Consider the following 27,999-nt stretch of genomic DNA (forward strand, 5'->3'; position numbering starts at 1 on the left):
AAAGGAAGGGTCTTAGTAGTTGCTGTCCAACTCTTGCCATTAAATCAGGGGTCATTTTCTTCTAAGCGTCAGGATGCCAACTTTTACTGACTTGATTGAAGGCCAATGGACTCTATTTCACTGACTATCATTGAATCAGGAGGCCTCAAAAAGATAGAAGCGGGCCACTGGAAGCAGGCCACCTTCCAGACTCTTTTAAAACAGCATAACCCAGATGAGCAAAATAAAGGTTCTGACTGATAATATGGATCCTTCAGTGGCATGGGCCATATATTAGTCTGAAGACATAAGGAACTGAGTGCTTTTTTTACATTGTTCTGTGTGCTTATGGGTAATGAGGTCAACCCTGATATTTTCTTTTCAAAGTAAATACAAATAGGCTCAATCTGTTGATTTCAATCTACTACCCTAACTTTCTAAGGTGGTTATTTCTATTTAATTCCTTTTTGACATTTCAAATCCTGCAAGAACTGGAACTCCTCCTACCTCATCTTCTAATTAATTGAGATGAGTAGGAGCCCCTCTTTTCTAACTGAGAGACCGTCTCCTTTCTGAGCCTTCAGTTGATGACTACCAACAGCAGAGGTGGTAGTTGTTCCCGTCCGATGGAATGGCAGGGGGGAGAAAGATCTGTGGCAAACTGTCTTCTATGGTCATAATTTCTTACACGCACTGAAATCAGACTGGTTTCTTCCCTGTCCTTTACAGCTTGCTACAAGGTGCAAATTTTTGTCAGCTGCTTGCAAAAGGTGGGAGTGGGCTGTTCAGCTGGTTTAATTTGAGCTGCTCTTTGCACAAGTTATGGCAGTGCATCCTCAGAGCTGAAGTTGCAGCTATTTGCTTGTGCGTGTTGCATATGTCTCTAACCATTCATAGCTCCAATGTAAAGCCACCTGACAGCTCCACAGTTAGTCATCATGCAGTTTATACTTGCCGTGATATTCATTTTCAGATTAAATTTTTAGTCATTTTATATTGGCTTAGTCCAGAGTGTATTTATGTAGTTCCTCTGCAACTATGCCATGAAGCACTTTATTAAATTCATTTTGAAAGCAAGATTCAAATTACAGCAGCCTGTTGGTGCTGGCAGTTTGTGAAAAATTAGCACTATAGGTGATAAGCCACTTCAGTCCTCTTTATGGTGGCTTAGCAGTCCAGCTTTAAGGCTGTCTAACTAGATTTTCACTTGATCTCTCTCCGTGCATAAGTTAAAAGTGCAGTCACTGTTAAGGAAGAGAGCTGTGCATGTTGTTTCCTTTCTTAGCCCACAACCAGCAAACTTGTGCACTGCCATCTTGATTTGCATTTGTTTTCATAACATATTGTAATCAAAACCTCACTGATGCTGGCAAAGTACCAAAACCCCATACTGAAAAAGAGTCTAAAGGCACTGGTTGGTAAGGAGCATAGCCAGGGTCTGTTTCCACAGGGCACAGAAATTAGTGTGTGATATTCTGCTTGTCCCATTCCCAGGGTGGGTACAAACTGAAATAACTTCTTTATTGGTCTGAATCTAGTATGGACCAGAACTGGGTGAAATACCCAAATAGTTTCTCATATGAAAATGCCAACTAGTTCAAACCAGAACTGTTCCTGGAAGCCTCAGCCTTGTTATCAGCAGGAGGAGGAACAGAGCTGCTGGTCAAAAAAAAGAAACAGTGAAAGAGAAGGGAAAGACAGGATGAAACGAAGTTATTTATTTACTTGTTTATTTTTATCCAGAGCTAATCCTTGTTAGCCAAATATAGCTTTCCCCATCCAAAATGGGTTCTACAAGCCATTCCTGATGGTAACCTGTATATAGCATTTAATGCTGCAGTTTCAGTGATGTGTTTATTGTCTTGTAATTGGAATCGCTGACTTTTTTTTTTAATCTCTGGTAAAATACTAAGAAACTGTGCCTCCCCACTCTTTTTTTTTTTTCCTTAAATCACTTAAAGGGGCTGAAAGAACTGGTGAAGCAAGTGAAGAGCCTGCCAGCTGTCAATTATAATCTGCTGAAATATATCTGTAGGTAAGTGCTCTTGCAAGAATATCACAATGGTATTTATAACTGTGAGCTGACAGACAAACCTATCTGTATATATGCCCTGAAGGAAAAGGATTTACTTACAGTCAGAGGATTGGTGAACTGCAGTGAATGCACTAAAAATATAGGTTTACTGCATGACTAATTACTAATTTGCTCTATCAAGGTGCACAGTTACAACTTTCCTTTCATAAGCAGGCCGCACTCAGCAAGAAATGAAAGAAGGTAGAAGTGAATATATTCTGTCCTCTTTATAGGACCCTGGTTTTCCCATTTCTAACTGCAGTTACTGGCCTTGGCTGTGCACTCCTGAAGCATGGTATCCTTGATAACTGTCTATGTCTTGTAGTATATAGAATAGTTTTGTGGATACATCTTAAAGATCTTAAAAAACATGTCTTACACAGTTGCAATTTGTGAACTTATAGAAAGTTCCCACCATAAAAAATTTTTTAAAAAATATAAACTTTTTTTTAATTGACAGTTTGCTCTTTGAGGATATTTGATGAGCCAAGTAGTTGACCAATTTTGTTATCAATGTATAATTTTGAAGAAAATCTGAAGAAGTTGAGGAGAATAGCCTTGAGCTTTCAAGACGTTCCATGAGGATTTGGAATGGAATACTTGAACTATGTTAAGAAACCATCACACGCTTTGACTTTTTTTTTTTATTTCCTTTTTACATGTTCCTTAAAGGCCTCTTTCTTCCCCACAGATTCCTTGATGAAGTCCAGTCTTATTCAGGTGTAAACAAAATGAGTGTGCAAAATCTGGCTACCGTTTTTGGCCCCAACATCCTTCGCCCCAAAGTGGAAGATCCTCTGACTATCATGGAGGGTGAGATTACTGTTACATAACGTGTAATAGAAAGAAGGAATATCTTTAGGTTTATTAACAGTACATACCAGTCCATGTAGTATGTGCAGTAAGTTCCATATATCTGTTTTATAGACACAGAATTCTTCAACCTGAATGAACTTCTGGGTTAAATCTTGCAGGTTACTATAAAAGCAACTGAAATGTGCAGCATTGCAAACAGACTTCGCATGAGATTGTGCTGCCCTGGTAACTTCACTAAAAATGTACCTTTTCTCTCAAAACTTGCTGCAAACATGGCATGTTCTTATTCAGCATGTGTGGTTGGAGTGCAGTTAATATTTTACCTGGGGTTCTTAAGGATGAGAAAAAGTCAGTACAGGTTCATACTGCAGTGACCCATGTAGAATCCCCCACAAGGCAGTGGTGTATTACATGCCTCCTTGCACACACAACAGTGATCAAATTGTCAGCTGCATTCTGTTATTTACAGTAATGTCCAGCTGTAGCATTTTGCTTTGATTAAGACAAAAATATGGCCATGACAATCTCCTCCTATCATTTCCTCCTAGGCTTACTCTTTGTGACTTTAATTCTCCATAAAGTACATGATGCCTTTTCTCCCTCCAAACACTTTTTTCTTAATATGTAGGATTTTCTTAACTTTCTCAGAAATTAGGGCTGTACACAGACCCTGCACTGAAAATTTTACCAAAACTCAAAAATACAGGGTTCATAATTTATTTGAGAGTGTGTGGATTTATTCTTTTTCTGTAAGTCTGATGCTTTTTCTCTTCCCCAGATACAACAATTCCCCATATACTTTGTTTATTTACTTCTTTTTCTGAAGTCTTATGTTTCCTCCTTCTTCCTTTTAATTCTTAACATTATGACTATGTTGTCATGAACAGAAACATGGCTTTTCCAAATCATATATGAAGGCAGTGGATACCCAGGGTTAGCTGTCTGAACAGTAGCTCAGACAAGCTAGAAAACCTTCTAACGTGGAAAGGGTTTTTAATCATCATCTTCACTTTAATGTCTGGATTCTGATTGTCACAGAGAATGGTTTGATCATGCATTTGACTCAAAAGGGTTTGCAAGAGCAGGTGTCCAATTTACGTGCATGTTTATTATGACTGTGCATGAGTATCATCAAACCTGTGCAGCTTCAAATACCCTTAAATCTGCATTTGTGGCTTCCCTCTGGTTTCTGTACGTATCTGTCTCAAATGCACTGTGACTATCTGATATGGGGGTGCAGAGATAAGCTTCACTGTGTCATTGAAGTCCTAGTTTACACATCTTACATCATCTCCCCATGGTATTTTGAGAGAGAAACACAAGAGTCTTTCCTGCTTTGTTTCCTTCCTCTTCAGCTGTCTTGTCATGTCTCTCGCAGGAGTTACGTTTTGTGTGTGTGTGTGTGTGCGCGCGCGCGTACGTGTGTGCGTGCTGCCTATTACTTCACTTTCAACCTGTCTCTTTGTTTGTACCTACAGAACTGCCAGACTGACTGGAACAGTAGCTTCTCTTACCCTGACACTTCTGTAGAGCTTAGCAGCCTGGTAGATAACTGCTGTGAATGTTTCTCTTGCTCAGGCAGCAAACTGTCCCTTTTTTTCCATGCTTTTGCATTAAATAGTACAAAAAGTACTTCAGATTGTTCAATAGATTGGAATTGGAGAGAGATGTCACAGAGCTGATTTATACCACTGAAGTCAATAAGAACGGTATCTCACAGGATGACATTAACTGATGGGATACCATGTATCACCTAGGGCAGGGGAGACAAATGGAGATTTGGGATGGGGAGAAAGGAGTTAGCCGTTCCTAAATGAAATACTATCTTCTAGGTTTATGTTTTTCCAGAACTGGCTGCTGCCTAAAGTTTGTGGGTTGGGTTGGTTTTTTTGAAGTTTGAGCAAGAAAGTTTTCATGGTTTTTTTTTTTTAAACGGGGTGGAAAGGGAAAATAATACGTTTTTCCACTTCTTGAAAGCAACTTTCCAGCCTGCTTATCAACAGCCCTAGCACTAAAATGATGGTGGCTGCTGTAGGAAATGGCATGGATACTACACTCGTTGGAGGGAAATACATATATATTTTTAACTAATGAGAAGCAGGTTTGATTAAACAGATTTATGACTTCTCTTTAAGCATAACTTTAAGATTTGACATGAGACAATGCTGATTTGCAATTGGGCTACGCATAGTTAAATGTATAGGAACTTTTACCAAAGACTGTGCATCAATTAGTGCTCATGGCCACCCTTCTTACTTGGTCTTTGCTTTTTGGAAGATACAGAGTGCTTTTCTTGCACAATCATTCAAATTCAAACATGCAGCTATGGGTAACCATACCTGTATAATGGGGATGAGGAGTTGTTTTTGTTTGGTTCAAGAGAGACTTTCCAAAATTCCAATCATGGGGCAATTTTTTCTTGTCAAATGCAGTGGTAAGAGTTGCCTGAGTACAGTGCAGTGTTGGTAGTAAAATTCTGCACATAACAGCTAACGTTCTTCGAAGGAATACAGCTAAATGTGCCATGGGAGTAACTAAGTGAATTTTCCTGTTGCATAGTTCTAAAGTATGATTTTGCCTTAGCAAACAAACAAACAAGAACACAAAAAAGATGTTTTCAAGTACCCATATTGAATTGGCTCTTGTATTTTGTATTTTAAAAGGGTGGGATACAAAGATCCAGAACATTACAAAGGAGTTGATGTGAAACAATATTGCACAATGGGAAATTATTGATTAGAAGAGCACAGCATGCCTCTGAAAGCTCTCTAGGAGCTTAAAAATGGGGTGGTTATAATAACTACCTTGACCTTGTTCCTGAAATATTCTTAATAATCCTTAATGAGGGTCTGGTTAACAAAATAGGGTTGTGCATCTTTATTACACCACATCCAGTTATAAATGCTAGTGTGTAAATTACAGTGCAGTCAAGTGGTGTGCACACCAAGGGGTTGTTCTTTAAGAGGAAAGGTAGCCATATATTACAGCAAGTAGCAAGCTGTGGTCCTGTGTTAGTTCCATATTGTGCTATAATGTGGCATAGTTTCCTGGTTGCATATAGTCTCACCACGGAGAGGTTAAAGGCATTCACGTTAAATTAATTCTGTCATATTACTGCCCTGTTTTGCTCCAAAAGACTAAAACATCAGTGTACCAGCAATGCAAATCCCTTGCCTGCCCGTTTTCTGTTAAACTACTAAATACAAGTGCTGTGCCAGGACAAGACTTTGGTTTTAAAAATGATCGCCACATTGAGTTGAAACACATCACTTACAATGATGTTATCCTTTCCTATTCATTATCTCCTTCTGTGGTCTTCCTGGGATGCAGTTACTGTCATGGTAATAGCTTCTTCACAAAAGTTCCTGTTCTTAGGGGGTCTATGAGGCCTGCTGGCTTGGTGTGATGGAAGGAAGAGGTGGTGCTGATCTGGCCTGGTAGCCAGAGGCACTTCAGGCATGTTAAACATTCAGGGTGTTACACAGATGGATGCATTGCGTAAATGTTTGTATAAGCTGAATGTTTGCTAAGTATTTGTGGAATCTGATGGAAAAAGTATATTTATGTCCTAAACAAAACAGGCCATTAATGACCATGTGCTTGGTGTCTCCTTTCAGGTACAGTAGTAGTCCAGCAGCTAATGTCAGTGATGATTAGCAAACATGAAGAGCTGTTTCCCAAGGATGCAGACCCTCAGATGGGACCCGAGGTATGCAACAACAACAATGAAATGCCAAAGAAAGTGATTGCGGGGCAGCTACAGAACAAAGAGAACAACAATACCAAGGAGACGGCAGTGAGGCGCTGCTCTTGGGACACACCTGAGTCTCCCCAAAGGGGAAGCATGGACAGTGAGTCTCCAACTGCTCTGCCAGGCAGCAAGACAAATAGCCCCAGGAACAGCATCCAGAAACTAGATGTCACCAGAAGCCCACCACTCATGGTGAAAAAAAATCCTGCTTTTAATAAAGGCAGTGGCATAGTCACCAACGGGTCCTTCAGCAGCTCTGTGGAGGGCCCTGAGAAGAGCCAGACCATACCAAACTGTACCCTGCAAACCAGGAGAACATCATCCCTGAAAGGACCGGTGACTAAGATGGGCACACACAGCATGCAGAACGGAGGTGTGCGGATGGGTGTTTATAGCACAGACGGGCACAGCAACACCCTCAACAGCCGGACCCCAGGCTGGGTGCCCAATGGCTACGTCACACTGAGGGACAACAAGCAGAAGGAATCGGTGAGTGAGTCAGGCCAGCACAACAGGCTTTCCACCTACGACAATGTCCACCAGCAGTTCTCTATGGTGAATTCCGATGACAAACAGAGTGTGGACAGTGCCACCTGGTCAACGTCCTCTTGTGAAATATCCCTCCCTGAGCACTCCAACTCCTGTCGTTCATCCACCACCACCTGCCCTGAGCAGGACTTTTATGCGGGTAACTTTGAAGACTCTGTGCTGGATGGACCACCACATGAAGACCTCTCTAACCCAGGTGACTATGAGAACAAAAGTGACAGAAGGAGTGTGGGGGGCCACAGCAGCCGAGCCACCAGCAGCAGCGATAACAGTGAAACATTTGTGGCCAACAGCGCTAACAATCACAGTGCTTTGCACAGCCTGGTGTCCAGCTTGAAGCAAGAGATGGCCAAGCAAAAACTAGAGTATGAGACAAAGATAAAAAGGTAAGATGGTTTGGCTCTACCATCTGACTGCCTTTTGCAGAGTAAATCCAAGAATTTTCCCTCTTGTGACTTGTTAGCAATCTGCACTAGCTGCAGTCACTGGGTGCTCACCACTGAGTTTCCTATCTTTCAGTGTTGACATACTCTGACATTGCTTTTGTGATACATGATTCAAAGGGGGTTGTTTCAGAGCAATTGCTTGCCATGGTCATGACATGCTATCCTATTGGCATCAAAAATAAGCCAGAACCTTGTGAGTTTCTGTAGAACCTAATTAACAAAATCAGTAGGCTCTCGCAATGTTTTCATTAGTTGATGGCTATTCTCTAGGGACTGAGAAGGGCAACTGGGCATCACCTTTCAGTGAAAGCAGTGCTGTGGCTTATTCCACCTGTAGTTTTTGGGACTAGGAGACTGCTGGAACTCCTTTCCAGATTCCTTGTTCCTCTTGAGACAGTGCTGCATCTGGGAGTTACCTCTGCTCATGGTCCTGTCTCTGTGCCGCTGCTTTGCCTAAGCCTTTCCTTCACAGCTCAGACCTGTTAAAGAAGGCAAGGGAGAAGAGCCATGTCTTTGTCTACAGATAGTGCAGACTCTTCTCGCACACAAGGAGGTTGCTAGGGTGGATGGCCATAATCATCAGTGAATAACCTCAAAGCCTGGGCTTAACATCAACTAGTGCACACAACAGTGCAGAGCTGAATGCGCTGTCTTTGTAATAAAGGTTCTTTAGTAAAGCTGTGCAGGACTTGACTTCTGTTCTCACCTCTGTTGCACAGCAGCCTTTTGCATTGGTACCTCTGGCACTGCAAGTCACAGCTGGATCACAACATGTGAGAGCTACTGGCAACAGCAGCTGCCAGCAAAAGTGCAGTATGCAGAATATTGCAGTCTTTCGCCCACATCACTATTTTCAGCGTAGTATGCAGTGTAGTAGAGCGCTTCTTACAATGTTTAATATACATGATGACTGTGTGTTTAGTACCACTAGGGTTCTAATGCTTTCCATTGGAAAGCTAGATCTGAAATAGGGTAAGTTTTTTAGACAAAAACTATGTTGATTGCAGGTTTTTTGAAATTGTTGATCCATATTTGCAAATAGATACAGCAGATAAATCAGCTGAAGAAAGGAGATTAGCAGTGAAACAAAGACATTCAGGGCATTATTCTGACCTTGTAAGTGACACTAGTGCAACTACAGCAGGATCTGGGTGTCAACACTTCCAGAAGTAAAAGGAATACTTAGCCTGTTCCTGGAGAATTAGATGGAGCTGTTTGCTACTGTGCACCTTGCCAGTGGCTGTTATTAGGCATTTTCTAAATGAGCTACCGAAGAGATTGCCCGAAGAGAATGGTTCATTGATGAAGCCATGGTTTGCAGATACACCTCCCAAAAATTCAGTCTAAGCTTTGGAAATGAAAAGGCATGTGTATGAATTTGTTGGTGGTGTGCATTTCTGCTCGAGTGAGTGAGGAGTGCTGCTCAGGAGCTGTCTGCTTTTATTTCATTTTTGCAGCTTGGAGCAGAGAAATCTCACCCTGGAGACGGAAATGATGGCCCTGCATGAAGAACTGGATCAAGAGCGGAAGAAGTTCACAATGGTAGAAATCAAAATGCGTAATGCAGAACGGGCCAAGGAAGATGCAGAGAAGAGGAATGATATGTTGCAGAAGGAAATGGAACAGTTTTTCTCCACTTTTGGAGAACTGACAGTGGAGTCTCGCAGACCAGAAAGAGGCAACACCATCTGGATCCAGTGAGCATTTGGAAGCATAGACTGTAGGACTTTGGGGAAGGGCTTAGGGGTATTATACTGTATCAGGTGGCTGGTCACCTGTCTGAGGCTAGTACTCAACATAATGTTATAAACCCTTGAAGGAAGAAATCATACAGACATTAACCACTCATATCTACAGTGTGTACTTATCAAGTTATACTCTTTGAATGCTTCATGAGACTACTGTCAAGTGTTACAACTGGATACGTGTATATAAATTTTAAAAAAATCACCTTAGAGAGCAAGAGATGTATCTCAAGAAATATTTTAATGCAAATCTTGTATTTAAACTGGTAAATTGAAATGTTGTTGCAATCAAGCTTTATATCAAGGCTTTTCTCCCTTGCACTTAACATAATAAGCTATTTTTGGCATTGTGTTACCATCAGCTTATTTTGTATATCAAATGTTTTTTGGGTTTGTTTTTTTTTGTTACCCCTCTTGTTGGGGAGTGAAGATAAACAGATATGTTAAGGAATATGTGCCAATGGTTAACCCTGATTTGCGTCACTTCTAAAAAGACAGCAGGATGAGAAACAGCAACACGTTATGGACAAAATAAAGCGGTACTAATTTAACAGGATTGATGGCCAGGGTAGGAAGTACCAGGGCACCCATATCGTAAAAACAAATGAGGATATCAAGTCAGCAAAACTGGGGACAATGGGGACAGCTACTTGTTTGGGAGCAAATGTGGGTGGCAGAGTAAGAAGTTGGCAGAGGGGAAGGAGGAACTTAAGGGGAAGTCAATCACATGGCCAGAGCTTTTTGGGGTACCCTAAAGAAGCCCTGTGCCTGATCACTGCAGCTCACAGCAGGAATATAAACCAGTTGTTCTGACCATATTTGCATCTGACTTACCTCTGTACTCTGGGTGAAAGGGAGTCCTATTTGTAACGCTGATGAAGGGACATACAGAGGGGATGAACTGGACATCCCAATAGCCTTGTCAGTGTGATGGGTGCTGAAAAAAATAACAAAAAAAATTATGTCCAGAGTAGAAATTACTGGAGCAACTGTGTAACAAACAGCAAATAAGGAAGAAAACACACCAACATATTCACCACCTGTATTTACAGTGTATATTAACAAGTTATCATACTGTCTGAATGCTTCATGAGATTACTGTCAAGTGTTACAACTGTGAAAGTTCCCAGGCTCTCAGCATCACCAAAGGAACACCTAGAGGGAACAGCCTGGAGCCTAACAGCATGCAGAATGCCAATGAAAAAGAAACAGCAAAGCCATGCTGTAAATTAATAATTTGTTTGGCATCTTTACACATAGTAAATATAACTGGTATTTTCTACACCACGTTAAGGATTTTTTGGTTTTAACTTTGCATTTAGGACTGCAAGCTGTATTATTAGAGAGGGTTGTTGAGACATCTTGGCTTCCCTCTTGTGTCTCTTAAATATATTGCAATTATTTTTTAATCCAATTGAGAAAGAACGATGAAAGTAGCCTCAAAGAAAATTCTTGGTTATAGCACATGTATTAGACAAGTATTAATTAGATGTGGGAATTATACTGGGAAGCAAACATGAGGTTTACATTTCAGAGAAATATTAACTTACAATGGAGCTTGTGGATGCATTATTTGTGTCTGCTGAGGCTCAGAGTCCCCAGTCAGGGCGCCTATTGTACTAATTACTATGAACATGTCTAGTGCACATCCAGACTGCATGTAAATCAGAAAAAGTCAGACAGGGAGAGATCAAGGTAGTAGGAAGGAGCATGTTTTATATGTTAGCAGCAATCACAAGATGTCCCCACAATGGTGAGAGAAGGAAACAGATTACTATGTTAATTCCGATTTTTAAATTGAGAGAGACCTTGATACCTGATGCAGTAGGCCTCAAAGTCAACTCACAGTTTAAGCAGTATCTGACATCTGTTGACACGACAGCAAAGTCTCTGAGATAAGTATTTTCTTAACTGGAATTCATATTTTTACACTAGATGTATACAGTAGTCCCTGCAGGCAGTACCCTGAGGTGGAGAAAATCCTGCTTTCTCACTCAGAGTAAGCCAATTTTCTAATTTTTGTAAGAGTCATGGAATCACAGAATGGTTTGGGTTGGAAGGGACCTTAAAGATCATCTAGTTCCAGCCCCCCTGCCACGGGCAGGGACACCTTCCACTAGGCCAGGTTGCTCAAAACCCCATTCCAACCTGGCCTTGGAACACATCCAGGGATGGGGTATCCACAGCTTCTCTGTGCATCCTGTTCCAGTGCCTCACCACCCTCACAGTGAAGAATTTCTTCCTTATATCTAATCTAAATCTACCCTTGTTCAGTTTAAAGCCATTACCCCCTATCCTATCACAACATGCCCTTGTAAAAAGCCCCTCTCCAGCTTTTTTGTAGGCCCCCTTCAGGTACCGCAAGGCTGCTATAAGGTCTCCCCGGAGCCTTCTCTTCTTCAGGCTGAACAACCCCAACTCTCTCAGCCTGTCTTCACAGGAGAGGTGCTCCAGCCCTTGGATCATCTTTGTGGCCCTACTCTGGACTCACTCCAACAGGTCCATGTCATTCTTTTGTTGGGGGCCCCAGAGGTGGGGTCTCACGAGAGTGGAGTAGAGGGGGAGAATCACCTCCCTGGACCTGCTGGTCACGTTTCTTTTGATGCAGCCCAGGATATGGTTGGCTTTCTGGGCTGCAAGCACACGTTGCCAGGTCATGTTGAGCTTCTCATCAACCAACACCCCCAAGTCCTTCTCCTCAGGGCTGCTCTCAATCCATTCTTCGCCCAGCCTGTATTTGTGCTTGGGATTGCCCCAACCCATGTGCAGGACTGTCCCGTCCCACTTGGTGGGTTGCGAGATGGGTGAATATTTTTGATTCCCCAAGTGTTTGTGTACCGACGAAGGCCAGTCTCTGCTCAGCAGAGCTGCGGGGCCGGTAGAGCCATGGCAATGACTCAGAGGAACAGTCTGACTAGCAACTTTATTAACTGGCGAATTCAACAAACGGACAAACTTAACGAACTGGCAAGCTCAATGGACGAACAGAGGCAATTTGGCAATGGAGCTATTTTCCTGGCAACCCGTTACAATTTATCCAAAACTCATATACCTGAATATATGGTGGAAGAGTGGAGGAAGAGAGAAGCAAGAAAAGGAAAGGAGAAGAGAGGAGAACAGAGAAAGGAAAGGTATCACCACCCTTGGATCCCGCAATGACGATGACAGGCATGGCAATCCTCTGGTGATGGGCAGGCGCATGGTTCCCTGGGGGCATGTCTTTTATACTCTAATCCCTGCCTCCGGTTACACCCTCTTGAGGACTTAGATGGTTCTTGTTCTAGAAAGTTCTCGATCTTCTGTGCAGGCGCTGGAGGAGAGGGGTGGTCATGAGGGATCTCTCAGGTGGTCGCAAGCCCCTTCCTCAGATCTGCTCTGTGTGACCTCTGGCCATATATGGTAAGGTCCGTCAGAACCCAGAACCGTGCATCCTCCGACGCGCTCTCCATGTCCTGTGCTAGCTGACCTGCCGTCACCATGCAAATCATGCCTCGCCTTGCCACAGTGTTTGAGACATTAACTCTTTCAGTCTCTCACAAGGACTTTGCACTTGGCCTTGTTGAACTTCATGAAGTTCACACGGGCCCACCTCTCAAGCCTGTCAAGGTCCCTCTGGATGGCATCCCTTCCCTCCAGTGTGTCAACTGCACCACACAGCTTGGTGTCATCAGCAAACTTGCTGCGGGTGCACTCAATCCCACTGTCCATGTTGCCGACAAAGATGCTAAACAGTGCCCATCCCAATACCGACCACTGAGGAGCACCACTCGTCACTGGTCTCCACTTGGACATCGAGCTGTTGACTGCAACTCTTTGAGTGCAACCATTCAGCCAACTCCTTATCCACCGAGTGGTCCATTCATCAAATCCATGTCTCTCCAATTTAGAGACAAGGATGTTGTGCAGGACTGTGTCAAATGCTTTGCACAAGTCCAGGTAGATGACGTCAGTTGCTCTTCCCTTATCCACCCATTGTAGAAGGCCACCAAATTTGTCAGGCATGATTTGCCCTTAGTGAAGCCATGTTGGCAATTTTTATTTCCTTGAGCAGTCCCTATGTCGTTAGCTCTGTTGCTCTCTTAAAATTTAAAGGAATACACAATTCCTAAGACTAGTTCAAGGACCTGTGTAAATGAGGACCTAAAGTTTAGTCACACAGGCATGGCAGAAGGTGGCCAGCGAGGCACTGGGGAAAGGTGCCACTCCAAGGTTATCAGCTGATACGATGGCAAAAATGACAGCTACTTGATAAAATTTTATTTCTGATATGTGTTCAAAATTGACAAGGAATAGGAATTTCATTTCAAGTCCACATCTGCCTCCAGTGCCCTAGGCTATCCAATATGCATGGAAGAAGGGAAGGTTTTTATAGTCCATGTACCAACACATTCTGCGTTCAATTTCGATTATCCTTTGTCTTCACAGGAACTGACTGAAGGCTTCCAGTGATTTGTATGTACTGCATGTTTTCCTTATTTGTTTGAATAGGCTTCTTTGTACACGTCTGTTTCTGAACTCAGATTATTCGGTCAGTGATTGCTTTCTGAGGGTTAGTTCTTGGGTCTACCCCCAAGTCTACCCACAAACTACAAGAATGCAGTTCAGAGTGGGTTTTTTGCTTATCTTCAGGTCTTTGCATTCACCATGCCAAGATCACAGAATCACAGAATCATATAGATTGGAAAAGACCTTTAAGATCATCAAGTCCAACCGTAAACCTAACACTACCAAGACCACCACTACACCATGTCCCTAAGCACCTCATCCAAACTTCTTTTAAATACCACCAGGGATGGTGACTCAACCACTTCCCTGGGAAGCCTGCTCCAATGCTGGACAACCCTTTCAGTGAAGTAAAATTTCCTAATACCCAGTCTAAACCTCCCCTGGTGCAACTTGAGGCCATTTCCTCTCGTCCTATCACTAGTTACCTGGGAGAAGAGACTGACCCCCACCTCTCTGCAACCTCCTTTCAGGTAGTTGTAAGAGAGCATGGTTTATAGATGGTTAAGATGGTTTATATGACAAACTATTTCAGTGAATAATCTTCATTTTTGGTTTATATAGATCCTCCTCATTTTTGTATTGTTCTTTTTGAGGATTGCCTTTAAAACCTCTTGACTCAGACTGAATGATGCTACTGCAGTGATTTTTTTTGGGCATGATCCTTGAAAAAAAAAATTCTTTTCTTTTTGCAGGGACTCTGGGAAGGTGGTTGTCCATATGAATTTTATGTAGGGCTTAGGCTGGAGTAGACTAATATCTAAACTGGAGTTTAGAAATTAGAACTCCAGAATAAAATTCTGGAGTAGACTAATTTCTAAACTAATTTCTGTTTAGTTTATGTATCAGAGGGATCTTGACCTGCTTTGAAATTAGGACTTAGTCTTGGAAGAAAATATAAACCATCCACACTATTATAGTTGTTAAAACTAAATAGCATTTTTTTTGTCTCCTGGGCACAGAAGTAAAATTCCTTACTCAGAATATCTTATAGGAAAGTCTTTGTTACTCTGGGAGTAGAGCAGCAGCTTAGGTTTCTGTCCGTTTGGCAGAGCTCATTTTGGCTCTGATTTCTTGATGGGTTTAAAACCGTTCTTGGTGCTGCTGTCACCTTCCAGATGTCTATTCCTGTACCCTACTTCTTAGTGCTCTTGTTACTCAGCTCATCCCAGGGTGGTCCATTTCCTGGAGCTGAACCTGCACAAAGCTATTCTTTGGGTTAACTTTCTGGTGATTGAGGTCTCAGTGCTAGCTCAGTAAAATATCAGACGAGTTCACTGTAGCTATGCCATTTGGAGTCAGCTTAAACAGTCATGGGATCACCCTGTTAAAGTATCTTTGAATGCTTTTTTGGAAGCTCGTGTTAGGCAGGATTTGTCTGTTTGTTTGAAGATTGTCTTGGTCTAGATTTGAAGCTTGTCTTCAAATCTAGAAATGTCTTCTTTTCAAAGAATACATTTGAAAAGGTATTCCAATCAGTTACTCAAAGAATGTTCAAATTCCAGTTATATGGCTAAGTACTGATATCCCAAATTCTTTGCTTTGCAATCCAGGACAAGACTTCACCTGCACTTCACTGCAGAAATCACCTAGACAGACCAGGAAACTTGAGCAGGCACAGCGAACTTAGAAAATATTACCAACAACATATGTCCACTCTCATCACAATCCATCCAAAGTATCCCACTCCTCTCTTCCTGTGAAGCTTCATCAGCATTTAGGCTGTGGTGATAAAGTTTATTTATGTCCTTAATGGTTGTCTTCATGCTCCTATTATTGTCCTACTTATTTAAATTAAAAGCACAAAATTGTCAATGTTTCTTACATTTAGAAGCAAATAACAAAATGCTATTCTTCTAACATTTGTAACTTCTCAGCTGTATGATACTGTTTCCATGTGGTTCACAACCAATTTGCTGCTTTGTTCCCTTTTGCATGTCCAGCCTGTGTGTGAATTGACCTTGTTGGCAGAAGCAACTTTGGGGGGCATGCTGATGGATCTAAGTGGCCAAAGGATAATGCTTTGGCCATGCTTCCTCTCATGCAGTGGAGTGGAAAGGGGCAAGACTTATTCATGAGATTAAGGTCAAAGCAGACTGAGCCCAAAGGCTCTGAAAAAAACTGTAAGGATTTCATGCAGCGTATTTGTTGATTACTGGATATCTCATGAAGGTAGTTTTTTCAGGAATCTTACTGTTAAGGTATTGAATGAAACTGAGGCTTTAGCCGAGATGACCGGTTTTATCCCCAGTCTGTGTAATGGAATGAGTCATGTTCTAAGACCAAGTTGACGGTGTTACGTACTATGAGAGGACACTAAGAGAGTTTCAAGTATCAATTAAAAAAGGTGTAATAATAAATTTGCTTTCACCTCATTCTCACAGATCTTTCTGTGAACTCCCAAAATTAATAATCTGGTGTGGGAGTTCACTGGCCAGCTCCAAGCTGAGAATGGCAGTTAACAGCTCAGCCCTTCTAGCACATTGTCACTTTTTGCCTTGTGCACAGTGCATAAGAGACAATGCTTTTACAATTCATCAATAGAGATGGTGGAAAAAATCCTCTCTATAGAGAGCTAATAACCTTCTGGTCCAATCACAGGGTATGATTACATTACATTCAGAAGTGTAAGTTCGGGACAGCACACACACTTAAAAGCAGACTGTCAGAATTCTACAGTCGAGGGACAGAGAGTAAGAGAGGGAGGCACGCTTACCGCTGTTAATCCCATCTCTGGCCACATCATCAGAGCACTGCGGTGGGTGACGGTGCCCTACGTGCCTTTGCGCAGTAGACTGGAATAGTGGCAGACATTCACCGTACCTTTTAAGTGTTAGATTCTGATGTTTTGCTCAGAAAAGCTTCTGTCTTCCTTTCTGTTTGTTGAGAATCCTGCTACGCGTTTGGAGTGTGCTTTGGTGCAGCAGAATAATTAAACTTACTACACTTCTTTGCTACATGTTTTTCTTTCAGCATCTCATAGAGCAAGTTTCCCAATTATAAAAATTAATAAATAAAATGTTACGTTAAATGATATGCAAAACTGGTATTTTAGGTTTTCATAAGAATGAGGAGGAAAGGAGCTTGCTAAGATTACCACTCTAAGATCTGTAAGCAGTACTTGATCCAGCAGTTAAAGTGATGGTCCAAAAATTTTTGAGAAAGATCCAATTTGCTAAAAAGAATGAATATTTAACAAATATTTATTGTATAGCATCCCCAGAGGGATGGAACAGAGGCGGGGTAAGGAGACACTGAATAAACAGGTACACTGATTTGCATGTTTTGCAACCTAGTCAAACCAGTGAGTTGCTTCTGTCTGCTGTACATTTGAACCCTTCCTGGCTGAGTGAAACTCCTAATTAATTTCCTTTCTTATTCTGAATTCTCTCTAGAGTCTGTCCATTGAAGAGGAGAGTGCCAGCAGACTCTCTATGCCCCTGGCAAATCTGCAAGGAAGTTGGGGGGAGGGAAAGGGGAGATGGGAGAAAAGATATTAACACGTACTTGTGATGTGGGCATGCAAAAATAGAGGAAACAGATGGGAGAGATGAAGAGAACAAGGAAGTGAATATACCTGAAATTGCCATGTGTAGGTGGTAGTAATTTGCCCTTAGTTAAGAGCATTCTTTCTGAAAGCTTGTTTCTACAAAAAGGTTACTACAGTTAATGTTGCGCTATTCTTTCAGAGCTTTTTCGGCTCTAAATTACTTGCTGGGCCGACACCAGTAGCTAGGTCAACTATTTCACAGACCACCTTACTTGCTTTTATCAGTCCTACGTGCTAACAGCGAGAATTCATGTGCTAACAGCGAGAAATACCTCGCAAAGCTGTTGCTGTAAGAGCTGAATGCAAGGCAGGAAGCCCCAGAAGGTCAGACCGTTCTCTGTGGATTACCAGCACTCACTCTAGGAATTGCTAATGGTCCCTGGACTGTCGTTCAGCATCTCTAGAGCAGTGCTTCTCAGGAAATAAAATTATATATGGCAGATGCGCTGCTGATATAAATTTCCATAGATCTACAGAGATTTAGGAAGTGGTGAGAAGCTGAGGAGCTTTCCCTACTAGGCTTTTAGAAGCTGTCATAATGTGTGTATTTACAATTAGCGTTGGTGGTCTAGTTTTGCTGGAGAAATGCTTGTCAGCAATAAAACAGGTTTCTTTAGTATGCCAATAATAATGGAGAGTGCAAAAAATTTTTTAGGCCAGAAAAGTGAGCGTGATGCAAAATCCTCCCTTTTTCCCTAAGGGATCCAGGATAATGAGCTTTAGATGCAATACAGTTCCATTTCTGAATCTCCTAAATGCGAGAATGGAAAATCCTTTCTACCTCTGTGTGTATTACTCTCTTCACGCAAAAGAGGTTTAAAATGATTCATGGTCAGCAGGACTTTATTGTGATGTTTAAAATACTATTGAAGCAAAATTCGTGGAGACTACCCTTTAAAATCCAAACCTCCCAACAGGTGGAGTTTCAGAGTGTTCCCAAAATAAAACTCAATAGCAACGGAGTTACTATTAAGCAGGCACTCTTTATTACAGCGCTGGGCATGTTGCCGTGAAAAGCCGAAATCAGGACTCAGTACTCGGGATGACTATTAAGCAGGTATTCTTTATTGCAGCGCTGGGCAGCACTAGGGATTGCTCCGCCACAACTGCTCCGCCAGGTTAGCGCAACACATCAGTTCATATATAGAACAATCATACATATTCATCAGATTTCCTGAAAAGGGCAGTTTTATGGTGATGAGTTCCCAGAATTCATTTACATAGTCCAAACATGCGCAGTAAAATTAGGGTTAGGGTCTTTTCACCCTCCTGGTGGTCTTCCATAGTCTTCCTCACGTTGTCCACTAGTTGAACTTTGGGCTTCCTTTGTCCATATATAGTCATTGAGTTAGCTCATCAGTCCTTCGGCCTTGGAATGTTACAAGGGGGTCGATTTAAGCTAGTTCTTTGGTGCTTATCTTTGGCACAATCGTCCTGAGTTCCTGTTATCAGTGATTTAATTAGGAAGCCTAACGAGCTTGCTCAAGGCCTGCTTAGTCCTATCAGGTAAGAAGTCACAGGAAATGTCCTATCATCAACTCTGCTCAGCAGGTAACCAAAACTATCTTTGCAGGGGAAGAGATCAAAAGAAAACAAGGAAACTAAAAAAAATGCAAGTCTATGTCTTAGTCAGGGATTGTCAGGGATTTAACCCTTTCAGGCAGCACTGGGGATCGCTCCACCATAAGTGCTCCGACAAACAAGCAAGATTGCAGAGGTTATATGTATGTAATATGTATGTTATATGTAATCATACATATTCATAAGATCAATTTATATAAACATGAGATTTCTTGGAACTCATTAATATATGTAAATGTCCCTGACGCATGCGTACTTAAGTCCTTAGGTGGTCGTTAGGGATCCTCTGGTGGTCGTTGGAGGAAGTCGGTAGTCTTCATCACTCTGACCGCTGACTGAACTTTGTCTTTACACATGCTCAGTCCATCTTTGTCTTGCTCATACCTTCCTTGCATATCCAAAACCAGGTGGTTCTTGTGTGGTTTCTCCTTATCAGCCCTTTCCAGGGACACAGGGCCTGAAGAATTCCTTTTTATCTATCTACATTGCAATTATCTCAGCTAACCAAGGATTTAACACAGGCAAAGATTCTTACTGTAATGATTATTATGGGGGGTGGGGGGGAAGACCATATGTAGGTTTCCTTCAAATAAAGAATGCTCGTTAGCAATTCTACTACCTAAGCTTCCTTACTTAAGGCCAACAATACTGGCAAGCTAGGCTAAATTATCTGCGAAAGGGAAACTAAAAGGAAACATTGAGCAACCAAGATATTTACAACATTTCTTTTTGTCTTTGGGGATTTTAGCTCTTTTCACTATTATGAGCTGTTCAAAGTACTATTATGCGCATGGATGTAATTTTTTAACTGTATAGTATTTAGGAGGTGGCTTGGCTTGAGACCAAAACAGGTAGTTTTGAGCACCAATATTTTCTCTGTTGTTCAAGTCACAAAGGCACGGTCTTTATTTTCCAACCTTAAGTTAACCTTAACAATTGGACAAAAGAGTGTTTCTTAGTTTGATTTTTTTTTTTTAGGTTTAGATTGCTGAAATGTAGTCTACAGTTCAGTCGAAATGACAGTGATTGTTGCATGTAGCACTACTTGCAAATCAGTTCCCCACACTTTGTAACAGAAAGTGCTCTCCAAGTCTTCATCACTGCTAAGCTATGCCAGTAACTGGTATTTTTAATTGCACATTCTTTATATCAGGCTGAACTATAGCACCTGGATTTTGGCAGAGTAGGATAACTAATGTAGTGCTAGCTCTTCCTGTAGCCACTTTTAACCTAGACTGAGCACTCTCATGAGGTTTTGCTTAACTCTTGCAGATGTGTGCTTTGTATAATAGTGAGGTCTTGTTCAGGGAGTTGTGTGAAAAAGTTACAAATTCACACCTACCTAATTCCATAATAGTTCCCGTGTGTAGACATGCCCTAATACTAATAGTGCATGTGGATAATTGAGATATTTGTATAATTTAGTATTAATAGTGAGTGCATCACAATTGACTTAATTGATGTTCTCCTGTCTGACTGAAGGGACCTGCATCAAAGGAGGCTGTAATGGAAAGTAAGTAGGATATGAACCATGACAGAAATGAAGCATCTCTGCAGGCAATTCTAAAGGCCATTAAGAGAACAGTTAATGAACTATTAATCTATATGTGTGCTGCCAGCCAGGCCTGTTTTTCCCAAGGCCAGAACCTAAGATCAAAAGCACACTAAGCTATTAAAAACCTTGCCTAGCAAGGAAAGAGGTGGAGAGCTGCTAGTATCAACTCAGGAGGACATGCTGAGTAAAGATGGACAGCTTTTGACGCCCTGTAGCCAGCAGGGCCTGGGTAAATTTGCAGTACTTTGCAGGACCAGGCAGGTTCTCAGCTTATGTTCTCAGTCCATTCGGTGTTCCTGTAGTGCTGCAGTCCAGCCAATATGCCATGTGGCAAAGCAGGCTTTGTTGGCTTGGGCACACAGCAGCGTGCAAGTATTGCTGTGCTAATTCTGGAGGTGGCCCGGTCCATGCAGAACCAGCTCCAGGCATCAAGCTCCTCAGCATTTCAAGCTGGGGTATCTTTCACTCACAGTGTAGACATTCCCCAAACTGTACAGCTACAGCCCGAGTGCTTCTCCTCCTCTACGTCTCTCTCCTTAGCAATATGGCCACAGAAGAAAAGCGGAGGCAGCTGGGCTTGAGTGTTGTTTGAAAGAGGCAGTGGGTGGAGAAGGGAGCAATCCACCTGCTCAGTTTATATCTACAGGTAAATGAAGTTTGGAAGACACGGGTTTATGTAGCTGTATCAGTAGCTTGCCACAGGCACTGAGAGATGAGTCCCTGGCAGTTCCCAGCTGTAGTAGGGCTTGCTATGTTAATGCAATTGGAAAGGACTGCCAACTCCCAACCTTGGGATCCATGCTAACAGCTACAGCTTCAGGTTTCACTCAGACAAAAATGAAGATAATGGCTAAGGAGAATGCCTTCCCTATGACTGTAGCTGGCAGGTGAGAACAGGTTTGTGGTAGGTTGACAGCCCCATTTAGTTCTATGCTGGGAAACATTTAGTGAGAGCTGGTCCTTTGGGAAGTGTGCCCATAAGGGAGAGTGGGGGAGAGTGATCATAGCTGAGGTTCACTTCTGAGCTATAATGACACTATGGCCTGTAACTGAAGATGGAGGGGAAACAATTGTGCAAGTCACCTACGACGTGTATGTGTCTGTAGACTGGCAGAAACACGGAACAAACTCCAAACAAATTTAATATTGAGAACAGAGCTTTTGCTATTGAAGTCTGCATTTTGAGTCTGAATCTTACATTGATGAAAGGAGCTGGGTTGGCAGATCTAAAGATGTGTCTGCTGTTTGTTCAGGCAATGAGTACATGGCATGTGATTGATAGTCATGAAACTACTCCCTGTGCAGCACAACAGTGCATTTCAATCTTTTCTGGAACCTCTGCAGATAAAAATGACCTATGGTTGCCTATAGTGACTGCACTCTTTCTGTTCATTCTGCCCACACAGCTGTAATCTAAGTCAATTGAGTGAATGTCCTCAGTCAGACAGCTATGCCTGATTCCCAAGTCAGGACTGTGTGGTACCTGGGGGATCACTTTCAGATTGGGTTTTAGGTGCTGTTGAATTTGAGTCCGTGCTCTGCAGGTAAACAGTAGAAGGGATTGGTCAAGATTACCGAGTTACTTGTTCTTTCTGAGACCTAACACTTTTCAAATGTGGGGCTTAATCATCTTAATATTGAAGTTGAAGCAATTTTTGCCATCACAGCAGGGAGAAGGACTAGGCTAGGTCAAAATAATTTACATAAGAATTGTAACTATACTGCTACCATGGGTCAGAAATTATTGTTGTCATTACAATGGGAGAACTGAGGAGAAATCCTTCTCAATTTTTTTTACTATATATTTTAGGAATAGTTGTTTAGAAGAACTTTTGATTACATACACATTAGAGGTAAGTGGTGTGTGGTGCTGTGGATTTATGATGTGACAGGTTTTTGTTTCCTGACAAATTGTTTCTGGGCAATTTTTAAGAAAATTTAAACAAATCACTTGTATTCTATTTCTCTGTTACTCAAGTTCTACTGTCAAGGCAAAGAGGAAAAAAAGGGGAAAAAAAAAAAAGGAAAACTCAGCTACAGTTACAGTATCTGTTTCTTTGTTCAAACCTTATCATCTTAGTGGGCCTATATATACTCTATTCTTTGTAAACTCATAATTACAATACACTATAGTAGTACCTTAATTACACACTGAAACATGCCTCAGGCAAGCCATACTTTCTGGTACTTTAGTTATGCTTTGCAATACTTCAGTTAACCTAGTTGTTAGTGTGGGAAGCCAAATACACTGCAACTCAGCAAAGGCAATAAAAAAAAAATTGCAGGTTGGCAGGAGATTAATGTCCATGCTGATGAACACAAATCAAAATACTTGTTGCAAACATTGATTTCCTACATAAGAATTTAAAAATTAGAAAGAATAAATTGTGAAAATTAGGTATAAATTTTGCATTGATTTTGAAATAAAATATTCACCTACAGAAGAGGGATAGATAGTAAATAGGTGTGTATTGAACACAGAAAAACAAGTCAGCAGAATGACTTTGATTTGGACTGAGAAGCTAGAGTCAAAACAGTAACCCTTCAGTAACCCAAACAGTAACCCTTAACAGCAATAATGTATCATGTTCATGTGATGGCTAGCACTGAGAAGTGGACTTCAACTGGAAGTCCATGATGCTACAGCAATACAAATCTGCTATTGTCTTCCATCCTTGGCTGCAGTGGCTTAAACATAAATGATGGACACTTTTGACCCTGTGTGTCAGAAAAGGATAAATTATCTGCTCATTTGAGGCTAGTCAAAGTCTCCCTGACAGGTATGCAAGCATAATCTGGAGCAATTCTAATAATACACTAAATGGCATTGCTTCAGAATGGCATAACTGGTATAACCAAGAGCAAGGTTTTGTTCAAGCAGCAAATATTTGCTAATAAATTATGGTGGTCTTCAGAAATGAAAGAGAAGATGTGAGGTTAAAGGAAAATACAGAGTCCCCTAATTCATGCAGGGCCTGATCCAATTCTTAAAGACTTTATTTGGGGTCAAATGTGGCTTACAGTCAACAGAAGAACTTTCCTTCATAGGGAGAATAGGATTTCAGTCAGGCACCAGCATGAAAACCTGCAAGAAAAATGTATTTCTGTTTTGTTGCCTGCAACCCAAATTTAATTAATTCAGTCTAACCGATGTGATTCATATAGTCAACAGATGCGCACTGACAATAAAACATCATTAAACACCTCCCCCCCCCCCAACTCCTAAGAAGAGGGATTTTAAAGAAGGGGTTACATAGATTTAGCCTAGAGGGCAGCAGTGAAAGCCCAGCACACACTGTTGTAGTAGAGAAGAGAATGCAATAAAATAATCCATGCAGCCCACTTCTCTGCCATTTTATATGCAGCAACTATACGTAAGTCTTTTAAATTTACACAGGCCTCATATCAAGCCAAAAGATAACACACATCAATTGTAACTTCTGTGGCTTCTCACACTTTGTATTACAGGCTCTCCACCATTAAATGTGGCTGTTTGTTAGTGAAAACAGATGGGTTATGCTTAAACTTTTTCATAAATTAGCTTAAGTCCTGCAATGCATATGCACACCCACGCTGACTGCTGCCATCAGTGTGTGCTGTATCCTGTTAACCAACAAGAATATTTGCCTTTTGAGCAGTGACCTGGGTCCTGTGACTTACAACAAGAATTACTGTTGCAATGTCTTTCCAATGTTCGTGTCCCTAAGCTGACTGTGCGAGGACCAGGCAATGCTGCTCTGCCACCTTCCTAGCTTTCTTCTGACATCACAGCCTCCTCCTGGTGGTACCAGCCCTTCTGATAACACACTCTGATGTGTTTCTAGGAAAAATGATACTCTCTTGCTTTTCTTCAACAGATTGCTGACAGGTTACATGGGTAACTTACTGATCCTAACTCTCTTACTAATAGTCCTCCTCCTCCCTTCTTTTCTTTTTTTTTTTTTGGTTAAACTTTCTACCTTCTTAGGCAAGACCCAGAAAACATCTTCTTGCCACAATCTTGACAACTTACTGGTTGTTCAGTAATTAAATCTCTGGGCATCTACTATATTGGGCTTATTTCCTTCTTCCCGATTCTTGGCATTGACTGTTAAGGGGAAGGTTAGTTTGCTTTAGTGTTCCATATGTTGGGGCAGCAGGCATCGTAACCGCATAGGGGGATGGATGTAAGATGCACAGTATGTGTAGTCATTTTGTGGAGTATAAATGCTTTGAGGCAAGGCAGGGTGTTTCAAGAAAGCTTTCAAGATTGTACAGTCATCCTAGGATGGAGGTATATCTTATGTTTTTTGTAATTACTTGTTTTTACTATCAAGACATCAAGTATTTTATTCTACTGCTGATTAAAACATTAGCTATTAGGAAAACTATTTACAGACTTACATCTCCTGGTCCACAGATAGAAATACAGACTACAGGTAGATATTGCAGTTGGGTTTTTTAACTCTTTTTTTTTTAAAACTTTGCTGAATACACTTTTGCTGAACTCTAACACTGAAGCACCATTTTACAATTAATATTCCCTAACTTCAGATTAAGAGCCTTTGAAAATAAAATTTCTCCTTTCTGAAATCTTTATTTCTCACCATGAGAGTCAGGAGGGAGAGAGGTTGCATTTCTTTTATTACATTCTTACCTATAAGCAACAGGTTGCCATGATTTGAGGGAGCCAGTGTGATACATGAGAGGCAGTACAATACTTACAGCCCTGCCATGTTTACTGCAATTCATAGTCCATAGTCTTGTTTGTCTTCAAACTTCAAAATCTCTCACATGTTATCTCACAGTAGTTCTAAATAAAATGTATTGATTTGCATACTATTAATATTATAACTTCAGCGTCAACATTACACAAATGCATTATCACTATGATAGAAATATTTTTTCAATAGCAGCATCCTATTGGGTCTGACACTGGAAAACATGTCATTTACATTATACTATACTGGGGTGGGGGGAGTGATACAGCCAACAGCTTTTTATAATAAGAACCAAGTGCAGCAGTGTATCAACTGGCACACTGGCAGTGAGAAAATTTAATTATATTTCTCAAAAAAAGGTACAAAATTTCTTATAAATCCTGTTTAAAGATACAATTTTAAAGCAGTTAGTAAAGAAGTGTTATACCATCCAGAACAAAAATAGCTACCAAGAAAGGATATAGTCCACATGGTTACCAACAGAGCCTTTCAGATCTGAACAGCAAGCCACTAGCAATCGCTGACCAGATGGTAACTGCACTAGCCCAGGAAATAGAGTTTAGTTTTTTGCTTTCCAAATCCCTCACTGCTGTTCAAGTTTGTTCAACACAGCATGGCCACTGTAAAGTGGCCTTCCTATAATTGTGCAGCATGTATTTGCAGAGTTTTGAGGATCCTTAGTTACTCAACTATAATGACAAGCTGTGGGGATATGTACCAACTGTGAGCTTGATCACAGGGGAGAGCAATGAGACAAACAGAGGGACACTGTTGAGACTCTTGCCTCCATGTAACACCAAGAGCCTATGAAACCAATGTGGCAGATACTGCTCCCAACACTGCATGGAGCTCCACTGAAAGAAACAAAGGTGCACTTAATAATTATCCCAAGCCAAATTCTTCCTGGTTTTTGTCTGGTAGAGTTGTGTAGTATTAAGTGACTGCAATATAGCATACAGATATTCAGGGACACTTTAGACTATTAGCCCAGCTATGGCAGCAGGAAGCTCAGCACAGTCTATTTCAGTTTGCTCTTGGTACGGTAATTTATCTTTTGGCCATCCAAAACTGAAAAACCCACTGGAAACCTGAGAAGAATAAGAGAAGCAATGGGGAAGACGTGACAATGCATGGGACGTGAGACGGGGAAACAGTAAGAAGGCAAGAGAGATGTCATCCTGCTAGAAGCAATGTAGCCATGAAACCCTATTCTTAGCACTGCAAAAGCTTTCAGGTGGATTATCTGTGCACTCTGTGTACAGACATACTGTCACAATCATGACAGTGCTGTGCAGGCAGCATGTCTTCTTTTTCACAGACCATTCAATGCTGAATTGGCTGGTGTGGTGAAGCAGGAGGTGCCAACACATCACAGGATATAGGGCTTGTAGCTCAAATAGTCAAACCAAGAGCTCACTAATTCAGAGAGGGATTGTCCAGGAATTCAGGCTTAAATGCTAAACTCTTTTTACTAACAGTTCATACAGTGCCTGGCCTAACTCCTCCCTAGGAAGCAGTGGGGTAGAGAATACATAGAGCAAGAACAGAGCTGAAAGCTCTGTACTGGATCCTCAAGTGGACTTTGCTATAGACATTGTTCCCACTGCTTTATTGTAGTTCTGAGTATGTTTTATTGAGCTACCTGGAGCTTGTGTAGACATGCTCATATTGCGGAAATAAAACAAAAAAAAACATATACCATCTTTTCAAAGCACAAATCTTGATAAAGCTCTCAGAAAAGAAAATGAAAAGATTAAGAGACACGCTATCCTTGCAAATACCAGACTTGCTTCCAGTTGCAATAGCAGGGTATGACCTTCTTGCTTCAATATGATGAAAAAAAACCCTGCAAGTTTTTATTATATGCTACAGTGTATTTAATTAGTTTTTAAAATATAGTATAGTGCTTAGAGATGAGCAGACATTTTTTTCAAGTGGACATCATTGTGTATCTGCCTATCAAAGTCTGCAGTCTCCCATACAGCAGCCTTAATTGTTTGCATTACTTGGAAGATTAATGCAATTTATAAGATTTACTACACCATCAGCATAACTATTTAATTATTTAAAGTGTCTTTCTTTGATAAATTCATGTTCATAGGGGTGGCAGCTATATAGAAAATACAGAAGATTTCTTCTTACCTCTCTTCAGTGTAAGGTATGTTCTACTATTAATTCTAATCCAAGTCATCAGGAATGGAAACACAAACCCCAAGCCTTTTACACTATGAAACCTGGAAGACAAGCCAGAAATCTCCTAGATTTTTATGTCTATGTATATAGGAAATGAGTTACTTGTGAAAAAAATAAAGATAATGCCAGTTTGTGCTTTGTAACCCCCTAGATAATTGAAACCTCTCTCTTACCCATATCTTTTTTTTTTCCTTTGTGGAGGTGGGGGGGCAATTGAAAGGCAATAAAGTAAAGGAAGGATAAAAAGTTAACTGTATTGAGACTTGAGTGTCTGAGATGATAAAGTATTGGGAAATTTCTGTGTAACAAGTTGTATGGTCTGGTAAAACAGGCCATTTAAATGCAAGATAGCTATTCCAGTCATAGGTGCATACAGAGTTGTCCCACAAAAACAAAACTCAGGTAATTGCTTGGTAGTGGCCAGAAATGCGGAGGGGAAAAGAATCAGTTGAACCATGGACTGTTTCTCTTTGTCCAGAAGTTGTGCAGAGACACTGAGCAACTGAATGTCAGGGAAGATTTCTTCCTACCTTGGGAATGTACATTGCACTTGATCA

General features: G+C 41.2%; 1 protein-coding gene and 1 long non-coding RNA gene across 7 annotated transcripts in view; one reads left to right on the top strand and one right to left on the bottom strand.

Moving 5' to 3' along the window:
* ARHGAP24 (Rho GTPase activating protein 24) overlaps positions 1-9,811 on the top strand; it is a 222,005-nt gene extending 212,194 nt beyond the window's left edge. For all 6 annotated transcript variants that reach the window (XM_075500847.1, XM_075500848.1, XM_075500849.1 and 3 more), the window contains 4 exons: positions 1,941-2,014; positions 2,745-2,866; positions 6,487-7,555; positions 9,073-9,811. In XM_075500847.1, coding sequence (XP_075356962.1) covers positions 1,941-2,014; positions 2,745-2,866; positions 6,487-7,555; positions 9,073-9,316 — 1,509 coding nt within the window. In that variant the 3' untranslated portion in view covers positions 9,317-9,811. The remainder of the gene's footprint in view (positions 1-1,940; positions 2,015-2,744; positions 2,867-6,486; positions 7,556-9,072) is intronic.
* Positions 9,812-21,984: 12,173 nt separating this feature from the next.
* On the bottom strand, positions 21,985-27,481 carry LOC142408724 (uncharacterized). The gene is made up of 4 exons (XR_012775390.1): positions 27,392-27,481; positions 25,254-25,341; positions 23,571-23,634; positions 21,985-22,087 (listed from the first exon to the last, which is right to left on the bottom strand). It is a non-coding gene; the product is annotated as an uncharacterized LOC142408724 (long non-coding RNA).
* Positions 27,482-27,999: the final 518 nt, after the last annotated feature.

The sequence above is a fragment of the Mycteria americana genome, chromosome 4, assembly GCF_035582795.1.
Source record: "Mycteria americana isolate JAX WOST 10 ecotype Jacksonville Zoo and Gardens chromosome 4, USCA_MyAme_1.0, whole genome shotgun sequence".
NCBI classification, from domain to species: Eukaryota; Metazoa; Chordata; class Aves; order Ciconiiformes; family Ciconiidae; genus Mycteria; species Mycteria americana.